This window comes from Salvelinus namaycush, chromosome 25, assembly GCF_016432855.1.
Source record: "Salvelinus namaycush isolate Seneca chromosome 25, SaNama_1.0, whole genome shotgun sequence".
NCBI classification, from domain to species: domain Eukaryota; kingdom Metazoa; phylum Chordata; class Actinopteri; order Salmoniformes; family Salmonidae; genus Salvelinus; species Salvelinus namaycush.
In genome coordinates, this window is record NC_052331.1 from 35409907 (window position 1) to 35422911 (window position 13005).

Consider the following 13005-nt stretch of genomic DNA (forward strand, 5'->3'; position numbering starts at 1 on the left):
AATATGTACATATAAATATATGGATGAGCGATGGCCAAGAGGCATAGGCAAGGTGCAATAGATGGTATAAAATACAATTATATACATGTGATATGAGTAATGTAAGATATGTAAACATTATTAAAGTGGCATTATTTAGAGTGGCATTGTATAAAGTGACTAGTGATCCATTTATTAAAGTGTCCAGTGATCGGGTCTCAATGTGGGCAGCAGCGTCTCTGAGTTAGTGATTGCTGTTTAGCAGTCTGATGGCCTTGAGATAGAAGCTGTTTTTCAGTCCCTCGGTCCCTGCTTTGATGCACCTGTACTGACCTCGCCTTCTGGATGGTAGCAGTGTGAACAGGCAGTGGCGGTTGTCCTTGATGATCTTTTTGGCCTTCCTGTGACATTGGGTGCTGTAGGTGTCATGGAGGGCAGATAGTTTGCCCCCGGTGATGCGTTGTGCAGACCGCACCACCCTCTGGAGAGCCTTGAGGTTGAGGGCGGTGCAGTTGCCGACAGGATGCGCTCGATTGTGCATCTGTTTTTATGCACTGAAAAAAATCAGAGTGGACTAGATTGACACGCTCTCGACACAATGTATTGTTTCTGCAGTGAGGATTCGCCCACTTTAGGATTCGCCCACTCTATGTTGTAATTTATCTGCAGAAAAACGTTGTTTTTTTTAAGCTAAAAAAGCAGTAGAATGCAAATCAGGGAGTCGAATGAACGGCTCTTTTACACAATGCTATTCGGTTCTCGACGTTCATCAAAAAGTTCCGTAAAAAAAAAAAGAGCCGTTCGTTGGAGAACCACACGTCACCATTGCGCATGCGCTGAAGTTTGAATTGCGCTTTGCGCGAGAGAGGTGCTGTCTGTGGGTGAGTTGTTGTGGCCTCGATCCTAACCGAAATCTGCTTTCACTCGCCGTCCGTTGCTTTCATACATCTAGTTACGGTAGTTAGCAAGCTCAAAGCAGGAGACAACGGACATGATTCTTTCTAAACGGATAGACTATGAACATTTTGAGACTCAGTAAGTAACGTTAGCCAGCTAATACAGTACTGTTTTGACGCTGATGGCTAACATAAACCCAACAAAAAGTTAACTAACTATGTTAGCTTAGTCAACTAGCTAGCTGGTCAGATTTGAGTGCAGTCATTTACCTTAGCTAGCTAGCAGCATGTTAGCTACAACAACAGACGGAAGTAACGTTAGTGGCAATAGTTAGCTGGGCAGCAAACAGTTGGTCCTTTTATTCACAGGTCTCAATATTCGACAGACCAAGGAAGTCAAGGAGGTGAGACCGGTGGCTACATCAGGGTAGGCAGCTAGAAGCGCAACATTAAAGTACTACTCATGTCTCCTTTTCGCCTCCAGTTAACACCTTGTTTAGTTAACAAAAGGCACATCTGAACTCTTCATTGATCCTCAACACCTTGAAAGCCTTACTCCTTGAAATTTGCACATTTCAAAACCCTTTTACTAAACATATTGTTTTACCCTTTAGTGTGTGTACTTTACAGTATTTATACTTGGGATATCGCTTTTCAACAGGAAAAGTTCATACACATACCAAAATCCCACAAGTTTATGGCTGTTTTTTTGTATATTTGAAAGGGATAGGGGTAAGACAAAAAACATGATACATTTAAAACCCACCTAAAGTGGGTTTGATTTGATTTGAAAGAACTAGTCAAGATTCCTGCATTTTCAGACCCTGTAACCAAAATACAGGAATTGGGTTTGTGTGAATGCTTCTGCTTTTTTTGCAGGTAGATGTTTGACACCTCCATTGTTTAAAACACCTCCCTAATTTGAAGTGCAAACAACCCCCATGGTTTAAACCAACTGTCCAGTGAAAATCTAACCTTAAGTTACTATTCTGTTAACTCACACTCAAATAATGTTGTTGACTCAACCTATACTCGTATTTGTGGCCAAGGCATACATTTGAGAAAAAAACACTTAAAAACCCAACCTAAAACGTGTATCTCAAACAGACAGTTTTAGAAATGCTTGCTATTTCCTCGTAGAGGAGGATTTCCTTCCTGATGAGCTGGCCAATCAGCGGTCTACCTGCATGAGTATATTTAACGACCGGTATACGCCCTTTTTGTTGTTGGGGTACGTATGCCCACACCATTCCAACACAGAGAAGCTGCTTTTTAACATACTAAATTAAAATGTTTGGTATTGTAATTAATTATAGGTCATATTTAAAAGAAATCTGGAAACATTGGACAGTTACTTTAACAACACCCCCCCCCCACCCCTCCCTGCTAGTTACCCACTGATATGTATAAAAGGGGTCTACCTGCAAGAAAGTGGTAAATAAGAGGCTGTTTGAAAGAGGCTCATATAAACATGGCCTTATATTTTATACAGGTAATATACCACATCTTTTGTCTGAAATGGCAACTTGCTATTTAGCTACTTCTCCTTCAGACCTTGTTGTTCTGGTCCAGAACAAGGGGGTGTGATCTCCCTGTGTTGCAGGTGAATCTGCAGGGTTTGTGTGTGTAATGATCTCCCTGTGTTGCAGGTGAATCTGCAGGGTTTGTGTGTGTAATGATCTCCCTGTGTTGCAGCTGATTCTGCAGGGTTTGTGTGTGTAATGATCTCCCTGCATTGTAGCTGAATCTGCAGGGTTTGTGTGTGTAATGATCTCCCTGTGTTGTAGCTGAATCTGCAGGGTTTGTGTGTGTAATGATCTCCCTGTGTTGTAGCTGAATCTGCAGGGTTTGTGTGTGTAATGATCTCCCTGTGTTGTAGCTGAATCTACAGGGTTTGTGTGTGTAATGATCTCCCTGTGTTGTAGCTGAATCTGCAGGGTTTGTGTGTGTAATGATCTCCCTGTGTTGTAGCTGAATCTGCAGGGTTTGTGTGTGTAATGATCTCCCTGTGTTGTAGCTGAATCTGCAGGGTTTGTGTGTGTAATGATCTCCCTGTGTTGCAGGTGATTCTGCAGGGTTTTTGTGTGTAATGATCTCCCTGTGTTGCAGCTGAATCGACAGGGTTTGTGTGTGTAATGATCTCCCTGTGTTGTAGCTGAATCTGCAGGGTTTGTGTGTGTAATGATCTCCCTGTGTTGCAGGTGAATCTGCAGGGTTTGTGTGTGTAATGATCTCCCTGCGTTGTAGCTGAATCTGCAGGGTTTGTGTGTGTAATGATCTCCCTGTGTTGTAGCTGAATCTACAGGGTTTGTGTGTGTAATGATCTCCCTGTGTTGTAGCTGAATCTGCAGGGTTTGTGTGTGTAATGATCTCCCTGTGTTGTAGCTGAATCTACAGGGTTTGTGTGTGTAATGATCTCCCTGTGTTGCAGGTGAATCTGCAGTATTGTGTGAGGTGGGGAAGCTCCATGCGTCCATCCAGACTGAGTCGCTCAGCCTCCAACAAGGCCTCGGAAGCCTGGGGCTCCAGTGATCCTGCTGCCCAGCCGGGGATGAGGAGGAGGAAGAGGAGTAGGCGGCGAGGGCAGGGTGAAGGGGCAGGGCCAGGCTGGGAATCTGCTGACTCAAGCATCGTGATCTCAGACGAGGCCACGGATCATGACCTGGTTAACCATCACCATGGAAACCACAGTGTCTCAGAATGTGGGTCATCACCGCTAGAGCTGTCAGTCAGCCAGGGAAAGGCTGTGATTGGTGGAATGGTGGCGGGGCAGACGGAAAGAGGCGTAGAGTCAGACGCTGAATCCTGCTGCTCATTGGACAGCATTGTCTCTGGCCCCTCCTTCGTGGTTCAGGCCACTCCACTAAGTCTTCCCCCTGGTCTGTGTTTGACCTGTCAGAGACTTCACAGAGAAGCCAAGAGGAGAAGACACCCTCCGCTGGACAAACTAACAGACAATGGTGAACACACACAAACACACCCACCCCGTCAGAGAAGTCCTGCACCGAGTGTTGCCTAGCAAAACAAACCTACTGAGCAGGTGCAGATGTCTGATTTTAATAGCCCTTCTCTCTGATTGGTCTATCAGATCCCACTTCCTTGTCATGTGACCAATGGGTTCTCATGAAGAAGTGGACACCCAGAAGACCACAGAACGTTAAAGGGTAAGAGAGAGGAATGTGTGTGTGTGTGTGTGTGTGTGTGTGTGTGTGTGTGTGTGTGTGTGTGTGTGTGTGTGTGTGTGTGTGTGTGTGTGTGTGTGTGTGTGTGTGTGTGTGTAACCCACAGTATTGTTGTTGTTGTCAGGAGGCTGTGGATCCATCTGGGCCGGATTAGACACAGAGAGCAGACCAGGGGAGAACAGCCAGCCTGCTCCAGACCACACATTTTCCTACAGAGGTAACACACACTCACAACCTGAGGTAACACAGTTAAATAAAGGTTCAATTTAACACACACACACACACACACACTGAAGTAACAAACACCTTGTGTGTAGGAACCTGAGGAGATATGAGAGCCAGGCTGTGAGCAGAGGGAGGAAGAGGAAGAAGAGGTCCAGAGGAAGTCGTCAGAGGGCGGGAACATGCATCCAAAGCAACAGTCTCAACCGCAGTGGTCTCCATAGCAGCGCTCTCCATAGCGATCCCGATGGAAAGGCGGTAGGTAGCCAAGATTTGCGTTATTTCACAAAGTTCTGTCTAGCGCTGCTGTTAACAAGTCAAATGTATAGGCCTTTAATAAAACTGGCCTTTGATAACCCTGGCCTTTAATAACCCTGGCCTTTAATAACCCTGGCCTTTAATAAAACTGGCCTTTGATAACCCTGGCCTTTAATAAAACTGGCCTTTGATAACACTGGCCTTTAATAAACCTGGCCTTTAATAACACTGGCCTTTAATAACACTGGCCTTTAATAAACCTGGCCTTTAATAAACCTGGCCTTTAATAACACTGGCCTTTAATAACCCTGGCCTTTAATAACCCTGGCCTTTAATAACCCTGGCCTTTGATAACACTGGCCTTTAATAAACCTGGCCTTTAATAAACCTGGCCTTTAATAAACCTGGCCTTTAATAAACCTGGCCTTTAATAAACCTGGCCTTTAATAACACTGGCCTTTAATAAACCTGGCCTTTAATAACACTGGCCTTTAATAAACCTGGCCTTTAATAAACCTGGCCTTTAATAAACCTGGCCTTTAATAACACTGGCCTTTAATAAACCTGGCCTTTAATAAACCTGGCCTTTAATAAACCTGGCCTTTAATAACACTGGCCTTTAATAACCCTGGCCTTTGATAACCCTGGCCTTTGATAACCCTGGCCTTTGATAACCCTGGCCTTTAATAAACCTGGCCTTTAATAACACTGGCCTTTAATAACCCTGGCCTTTAATAACACTGGCCTTTGATAACACTGGCCTTTGATAACACTGGCCTTTGATAACCCTGGCCTTTAATAAACCTGGCCTTTAATAAACCTGGCCTTTAATAAACCTGGCCTTTGATAACACTGGCCTTTGATAACCCTGGCCTTTGATAACCCTGGCCTTTGATAACCCTGGCCTTTGATAAACCTGGCCTTTGATAACACTGGCCTTTGATAACCCTGGCCTTTGATAACCCTGGCCTTTGATAACCCTGGCCTTTGATAACCCTGGCCTTTGATAACACTGGCCTTTAATAACACTGGCCTTTAATAACCCTGGCCTTTGATAACCCTGGCCTTTGATAAACCTGGCCTTTGATAACCCTGGCCTTTGATAACCCTGGCCTTTGATAACCCTGGCCTTTGATAACACTGGCCTTTGATAACACTGGCCTTTACTAAAACTGGCCTTTACTAAAACTGGCCTTTGATAACACTGGCCTTTGATAACACTGGCCTTTACTAAAACTGGCCTTTACTAAAACTGGCCTTTGATAACACTGGCCTTTGATAACACTGGCCTTTGATAACACTGGCCTTTAATAACCCTGGCCTTTGATAACACTGGCCTTTGATAACACTGGCCTTTGATAACACTGGCCTTTAATAACCCTGGCCTTTGATAACCCTGGCCTTTGATAACGCTGGCCTTTGTCTAAATTAAATTCTAATCCATGTGACATTGTTACATACAGGGATATACAATGACATTTCAAATGATTAAGTTAATAAAACCACATCCCTAGCGGTTAGCGTTAAATCTCCATTGTGTATGGTGTGACCAGCAGGAGAGCAGTGATGACAGTGGTCTGGAGCGTACACGCAGGGTCCTCACCTTCCAGGTGTTCCCCTCCTCCGTTACCATGGAAACCCTAACCCAGCAGGAGGCCACGCCCCCACAGGAGGAGGAGCCCAGGAAGAAGAGCGGCGGCTTCAGATCCCAGCTGGCTCAGCTCCACGCCAACTGCAGCCGCGTCGTCAGGGAAACACACACATGACTGATGACATCACTGTCAGATTCCAAATATGTTCTTTATTGCCATCTTTGGTTGTTTGTCAATTCTCTACCTGCCTCTGCTCAGTTTGTTCTCCTTCAAGCATGGCGGGAGGGAGTTACCATCAAATCTCTTCCATTAGAGGGGACGTGCATGGAGTTACTATCAAACAGTGTCTCTTACACTAGTTGAATCTAGTTTTGAATGTAAATAATAATCAACCTCATTGTCATGTTTCTGTTGAAGTTATCTGTATCAGATCTTCCCTGTTTGTTTCACACTGAACAATACATGTTATTTTATTGGATCTCTTCTGTTCAGAGATGAAGTCTCTACTACCAGACACAGCTGGAACAGTGATCTGATCTGATCTACTGATCTGGCCCGTATTCATAAACCTCAGAATAGGACTGCTGATCTAGGACCGGATCAGAATGAAGGGACGGGGGGGTCCTGATTCTATTCAGAATGAAGGGACGGGGGGGTCCTGATTCTATTCAGAATGAAGGGACGGGGGGGTCCTGATTCTATTCAGAATGAAGGGACGGGGGGGGTCCTGATTCTATTCAGAATGAAGGGACGGGGGGGGTCCTGATTCTATTCAGAATGAAGGGACGGGGGGGTCCTGATTCTATTCAGAATGAAGGGACGGGGGGGGTCCTGATTCTATTCAGAATGAAGGGACGGGGGGGGTCCTGATTCTATTCAGAATGAAGGGACGGGGGGGGTCCTGATTCTATTCAGAATGAAGGGACGGGGGGGTCCTGATTCTATTCAGAATGAAGGGACGGGGGGGTCCTGATTCTATTCAGAATGAAGGGACGGGGGGGTCCTGATTCTATTCAGAATGAAGGGACGGGGGGGTCCTAATTCTATTCAGAATGAAGGGACGGGGGGGGTCCTGATTCTATTCAGAATGAAGGGACGGGGGGGGTCCTGATTCTATTCAGAATGAAGGGACGGGGGGGGTCCTGATTCTATTCAGAATGAAGGGACGGGGGGGGGGTCCTGATTCTATTCAGAATGAAGGGACGGGGGGGGGTCCTGATTCTATTCAGAATGAAGGGACGGGGGGGGGGGGTCCTGATTCTATTCAGAATGAAGGGACGGGGGGGGGGTCCTGATTCTATTCAGAATGAAGGGACGGGGGGGGGGGTCCTGATTCTATTCAGAATGAAGGGACGGGGGGGGGGTCCTGATTCTATTCAGAATGAAGGGACGGGGGGGGGGTCCTGATTCTATTCAGAATGAAGGGACGGGGGGGGGGTCCTGATTCTATTCAGAATGAAGGGACGGGGGGGGGGTCCTGATTCTATTCAGAATGAAGGGACGGGGGGGGGGTCCTGATTCTATTCAGAATGAAGGGACGGGGGGGGGGGTCCTGATTCTATTCAGAATGAAGGGACGGGGGGGGGGGTCCTGATTCTATTCAGAATGAAGGGACGGGGGGGGGGTCCTGATTCTATTCAGAATGAAGGGACGGGGGGGGGGGTCCTGATTCTATTCAGAATGAAGGGACGGGGGGGGGGGGTCCTGATTCTATTCAGAATGAAGGGACGGGGGGGGGGGGGTCCTGATTCTATTCAGAATGAAGGGACGGGGGGGGGGGGTCCTGATTCTATTCAGAATGAAGGGACGGGGGGGGGGTCCTGATTCTATTCAGAATGAAGGGACGGGGGGGGGGTCCTGATTCTATTCAGAATGAAGGGACGGGGGGGGGGTCCTGATTCTATTCAGAATGAAGGGACGGGGGGGGGGTCCTGATTCTATTCAGAATGAAGGGACGGGGGGGGGGTCCTGATTCTATTCAGAATGAAGGGACGGGGGGGGGGGGTCCTGATTCTATTCAGAATGAAGGGACGGGGGGGGGGGCCCTGATTCTATTCAGAATGAAGGGACGGGGGGGGGGGTCCTGATTCTATTCAGAATGAAGGGACGGGGGGGGGGTCCTGATTCTATTCAGAATGAAGGGACGGGGGGGGGTCCTGATTCTATTCAGAATGAAGGGACGGGGGGGGTCCTGATTCTATTCAGAATGAAGGGACGGGGGGGGTCCTGATTCTATTCAGAATGAAGGGACGGGGGGGGTCCTGATTCTATTCAGAATGAAGGGACGGGGGGGTCCTGATTCTATTCAGAATGAAGGGACGGGGGGGGTCCTGATTCTATTCAGAATGAAGGGACGGGGGGGGTCCTGATTCTATTCAGAATGAAGGGACGGGGGGGTCCTGATTCTATTCAGAATGAAGGGACGGGGGGGTCCTGATTCTATTCAGAATGAAGGGACGGGGGGGTCCTGATTCTATTCAGAATGAAGGGACGGGGGGGTCCTGATTCTATTCAGAATGAAGGGACGGGGGGGGTCCTGATTCTATTCAGAATGAAGGGACGGGGGGGGTCCTGATTCTATTCAGAATGAAGGGACGGGGGGGTCCTGATTCTATTCAGAATGAAGGGACGGGGGGGGGTCCTGATTCTATTCAGAATGAAGGGACGGGGGGGGGTCCTGATTCTATTCAGAATGAAGGGACGGGGGGGGGTCCTGATTCTATTCAGAATGAAGGGACGGGGGGGGGGTCCTGATTCTATTCAGAATGAAGGGGGGGGGGGGGGGGTCCTGATTCTATTCAGAATGAAGGGGGGGGGGGGGGGGGGGGTCCTGATTCTATTCAGAATGAAGGGACGGGGGGGGTCCTGATTCTATTCAGAATGAAGGGACGGGGACGGGGGGGGTCCTGATTCTATTCAGAATGAAGGGACGGGGACGGGGGGGGTCCTGATTCTATTCAGAATGAAGGGACGGGGACGGGGGGGGTCCTGATTCTATTCAGAATGAAGGGACGGGGACGGGGGGGGTCCTGATTCTATTCAGAATGAAGGGACGGGGACGGGGGGGGTCCTGATTCTATTCAGAATGAAGGGACGGGGACGGGGGGGGGTCCTGATTCTATTCAGAATGAAGGGACGGGGACGGGGGGGGGTCCTGATTCTATTCAGAATGAAGGGACGGGGACGGGGGGGGGTGTCCTGATTCTATTCAGAATGAAGGGACGGGGGGGGTCCTGATTCTATTCAGAATGAAGGGACGGGGGGGGGGGGGGTCCTGATTCTATTCAGAATGAAGGGGATGGGGGGGACGGGGGGTGTCCTGATTCTATTCAGAATGAAGGGACGGGGGGGGGGTCCTGATTCTATTCAGAATGAAGGGACGGGGGGGGTCCTGATTCTATTCAGAATGAAGGGACGGGGGGGGTCCTGATTCTATTCAGAATGAAGGGACGGGGGGGGTCCTGATTCTATTCAGAATGAAGGGACGGGGGGGGGGGGGGGTGTCCTGATTTTATTCAGAATGAAGGGACGGGGGGGGGGGGGGGGGCGGTGTCCTGATTCTATTCAGAATGAAGGGACTGACTTCTTAGATCCTAGATCAGCACTCCTATTCAGAGATGCTTTTTGAATATTGACCAAGGCTTGACATTCCAATGAATTTGCTAGTGCCAACTGAAAGCTACTGTCCCGAATGGGAAATAATACTGTCCTGGGTCGAGATCTGACAGAAACTCAGCAAAAAAAGAAACGTCCTCTCACTGTCAACAGCGTTTATTTTCAGCAAACTTAACACGTGTAAATATTTGTATGAACATAACAAGATTCAACAACTGAGACATAAACTGATCAAGTTCCACAGACATGTGACTAACAAAAATGCGCAGAGACTCTGGGCATCTTTCTTTTGGTGTTTTTCAGAGTCAGTAGAAAGGCCTCTAGTGTCCTAAGTTTTTGTAACTGTGACCTTAATTGCCTACCGTCTGTAAGCTGTTAGTGTCTTCACGACCGTTCATTAATTGTTTATGGTTCATTGAACAAGCATGGGAAACAGTGTTTAGACCCTTTACAATGAAGATCTGTGAAGTTATTTGGATTTTTACGAATTATCTTTGAAAGACAGGGTCCTGAAAAAGAGGATGTTTCTTTTTTTGCTGAGATTATTTTAATAGGCCTACCCAATGACATTATGCATTGACATTCAAATGATATTTACATTCTAATATATGTCAAAATAATGTGAACATTGCCTGACTAAATAGACAGTATGCTCCCGACACAAACACACTAATGATGTGACTAGTCAGTCTGACACAAACACTAATGAAGTCTGTCCATGTGGCTAGTCAGTCTGTCCATGTGGCTAGTCAGTCTGACACAAACACACTAATGAAGTCTGTCCATGTGGCTAGTCAGTCTGTCACAAACACACTAATGAAGTCTGTCCATGTGGCTAGTCAGTTTGTCCATGTGGCTAGTCAGTCTGACACAAACACACTAATGAAGTCTGTCCATGTGGTAGTAGTCAGTCTGTCCATGTGGCTAGTCAGTCTGACAAACACTAATGAAGTCTGTCCATGTGGCTAGTCAGTCTGTCCATGTGGCTAGTCAGTCTGTCCATGTGGCTAGTCAGTCTGACACAAACACTAATGAAGGCTGTCCATGTGGCTAGTCAGTCTGACACAAACACACTAATGAAGTCTGTCCATGTGGCTAGTCAGTCTGTCCATGTGGTAGTAGTCAGTCTGACACAAACACACTAATGAAGTCTGTCCATGTGGTAGTAGTCAGTCTGTCCATGTGGCTAGTCAGTCTGACACAAACACTAATGAAGTCTGTCCATGTGGCTAGTCAGTCTGACACAAACACGAATGAAGTCTGTCCATGTGGCTAGTCAGTCTGTCCATGTGGCTAGTCAGTCTGACACAAACACACTAATGAAGTCTGTCCATGTGGCTAGTCAGTCTGACACAAACACTAATGAAGTCTGTCCATGTGGCTAGTCAGTCTGACACAAACACACTAATGAAGTCTGTCCATGTGGTAGTAGTCAGTCTGTCCATGTGGCTAGTCAGTCTGACACAAACACTAATGAAGTCTGTCCATGTGGCTAGTCAGTCTGACACAAACACACTAATGAAGTCTGTCCATGTGGCTAGTCAGTCTGACACAAACACTAATGAAGTCTGTCCATGTGGCTAGTCAGTCTGTCCATGTGGCTAGTCAGTCTGACACAAACACACTAATGAAGTCTGTCCATGTGGCTAGTCAGTCTGTCCATGTGGCTAGTCAGTCTGTCCATGTGGTAGTAGTCAGTCTGTCCATGTGGTAGTAGTCAGTCTGACACAAACACTAATGAAGTCTGTCCATGTGGCTAGTCAGTCTGTCCATGTGGTAGTAGTCAGTCTGACACAAACACAAATGAAGTCTGTCCATGTGGCTAGTCAGTCTGTCCATGTGGTAGTAGTCAGTCTGACAAACACACTAATGAAGTCTGTCCATGTGGTAGTAGTCAGCCTGTCCATGTGGTAGTAGTCAGTCTGACACAAACACACTAATGAAGTCTGTCCATGTGGTAGTAGTCAGTCTGACAAACACACTAATGAAGTCTGTCCATGTGGTAGTAGTCAGTCTGTCCATGTGAGATGTTGAAGAGTTATTGTATCATGTTTTAAAACAAGAAAGCGTCCAAAAACCGGGTTCCCTTTAGTAATGGAACGCTTTGTATGGAAAACCAGGTTGAAGACGACATTCAATGTTGTCTTGGTCATACCTTCACATGGAACAAGCGCTAAAGACTAGCGCAACACACCCTTCAAATGAAACATCAGGAAGCAAACCAAAAGCGGCTACATTTTTCATGAAACCTGATCAGAAATGAAATCACGGAGTAGCCTTAGAACTTCTAAATCGGTTACCATAACGTCAATGACTTTTCAATTGCCAAAGGGCCTTAGAGGAAATGTCAGATTTACAAAGTAGGCTATTACATGACGACTGAATTACGCATCACAAATATTCAACCAAGACTTTGAACATTTTTATATGGTTTGCATACCCATTCTTGGCTTCGCATTTACTGGTAGATATAATAACTTGGAACATCTTTCCTACCGCTTTCTGTCTTTGGTGAGCTGTTCCACACAACCAAATAACATTATATTAGTCAAATGTCCCGAATACAACAGGTGTAGACGTTACCGTGAAATGCCCTGAATACAACAGGTGTAGACTTTACCGTGAAATGCCCTGAATACAACAGGTGTAGACGTTACCGTGAAATGCCCTGAATACAACAGGTGTAGACTTTACCGTGAAATGCCCCGAATACAACAGGTGTAGACTTTACCGTGAAATGCCCCGAATACAACAGGTGTAGACTTTACCGTGAAATGCCCCGAATACAACAGGTGTAGACTTTACCGTGAAATGCTTATTTACTAGCCCTTTCCCAATAATGCAGAGTTCAAAATTGAGAAAATAATTGCTAAAAATATAAGGAAATAGTAGCACAACGATGCTACACTGAACACATAAACGAAACATGCAACAATTTCAGAGATTTTACTTGCAGTTCATAGAAGGAAATCAGGCAAATGAAATACATTCATAAGGCCCTAATCTATGGCTTTCACATGACTGGAAATGCAGATAAGCATCTGTTGGTCACAGAAACCTTTAAAAAAAGGTAGGGGCTTGGATCAGAACCAGTCAGTATCTGGTGTGACCACCATTTGCCTCATGCAGCGCGACACATCTCCTTCACATAGAGTTGATCAGGCTGCTGATCGGGGCCTGTGGAATGTTGTTCCACTCCTCTTCAATGGCTGTGTGAAGTAGCTGGATTTTTGGCGGGAACTGGAACACGCTGTCGTTCAC

At 46.7% G+C, this 13005-nt stretch overlaps 1 protein-coding gene across 2 annotated transcripts; it reads left to right on the forward strand.

The window, feature by feature from the left end:
- The first annotated feature begins 880 nt into the window (after positions 1 to 880).
- On the forward strand, positions 881 to 6607 carry si:ch211-227n13.3. Of its 2 annotated transcripts, none has more exons than XM_038963514.1 (6): positions 881 to 1014; positions 3307 to 3835; positions 3964 to 4039; positions 4182 to 4274; positions 4375 to 4537; positions 6091 to 6607. In XM_038963514.1, exons 2-6 carry the CDS (start codon positions 3343 to 3345, stop codon positions 6301 to 6303), a joined length of 1038 nt encoding a protein of 345 aa, XP_038819442.1. In that variant the 5' UTR covers positions 881 to 1014; positions 3307 to 3342; the 3' UTR covers positions 6304 to 6607. The 2 variants fall into 2 exon arrangements, with proteins under 2 accessions (XP_038819442.1, XP_038819443.1); XM_038963515.1 differs by having other exon boundaries at positions 6094 to 6607.
- Positions 6608 to 13005: the final 6398 nt, after the last annotated feature.

Excerpts from the sequence above, each read along its gene's own strand:
- si:ch211-227n13.3 (XM_038963514.1), top strand. The coding sequence starts at position 3,343 with ATGCGTCCATCCAGACTGAGTCGCTCAGCCTCCAACAAGGCCTCGGAA. Across the intron at positions 4,040-4,181 it reads AGACCACAGAACGTTAAAGG|GAGGCTGTGGATCCATCTGG; the intron begins GTAAGAGAGAGG and ends TGTTGTTGTCAG. Across the intron at positions 4,538-6,090 it reads GCGATCCCGATGGAAAGGCG|CAGGAGAGCAGTGATGACAG; the intron begins GTAGGTAGCCAA and ends TGGTGTGACCAG.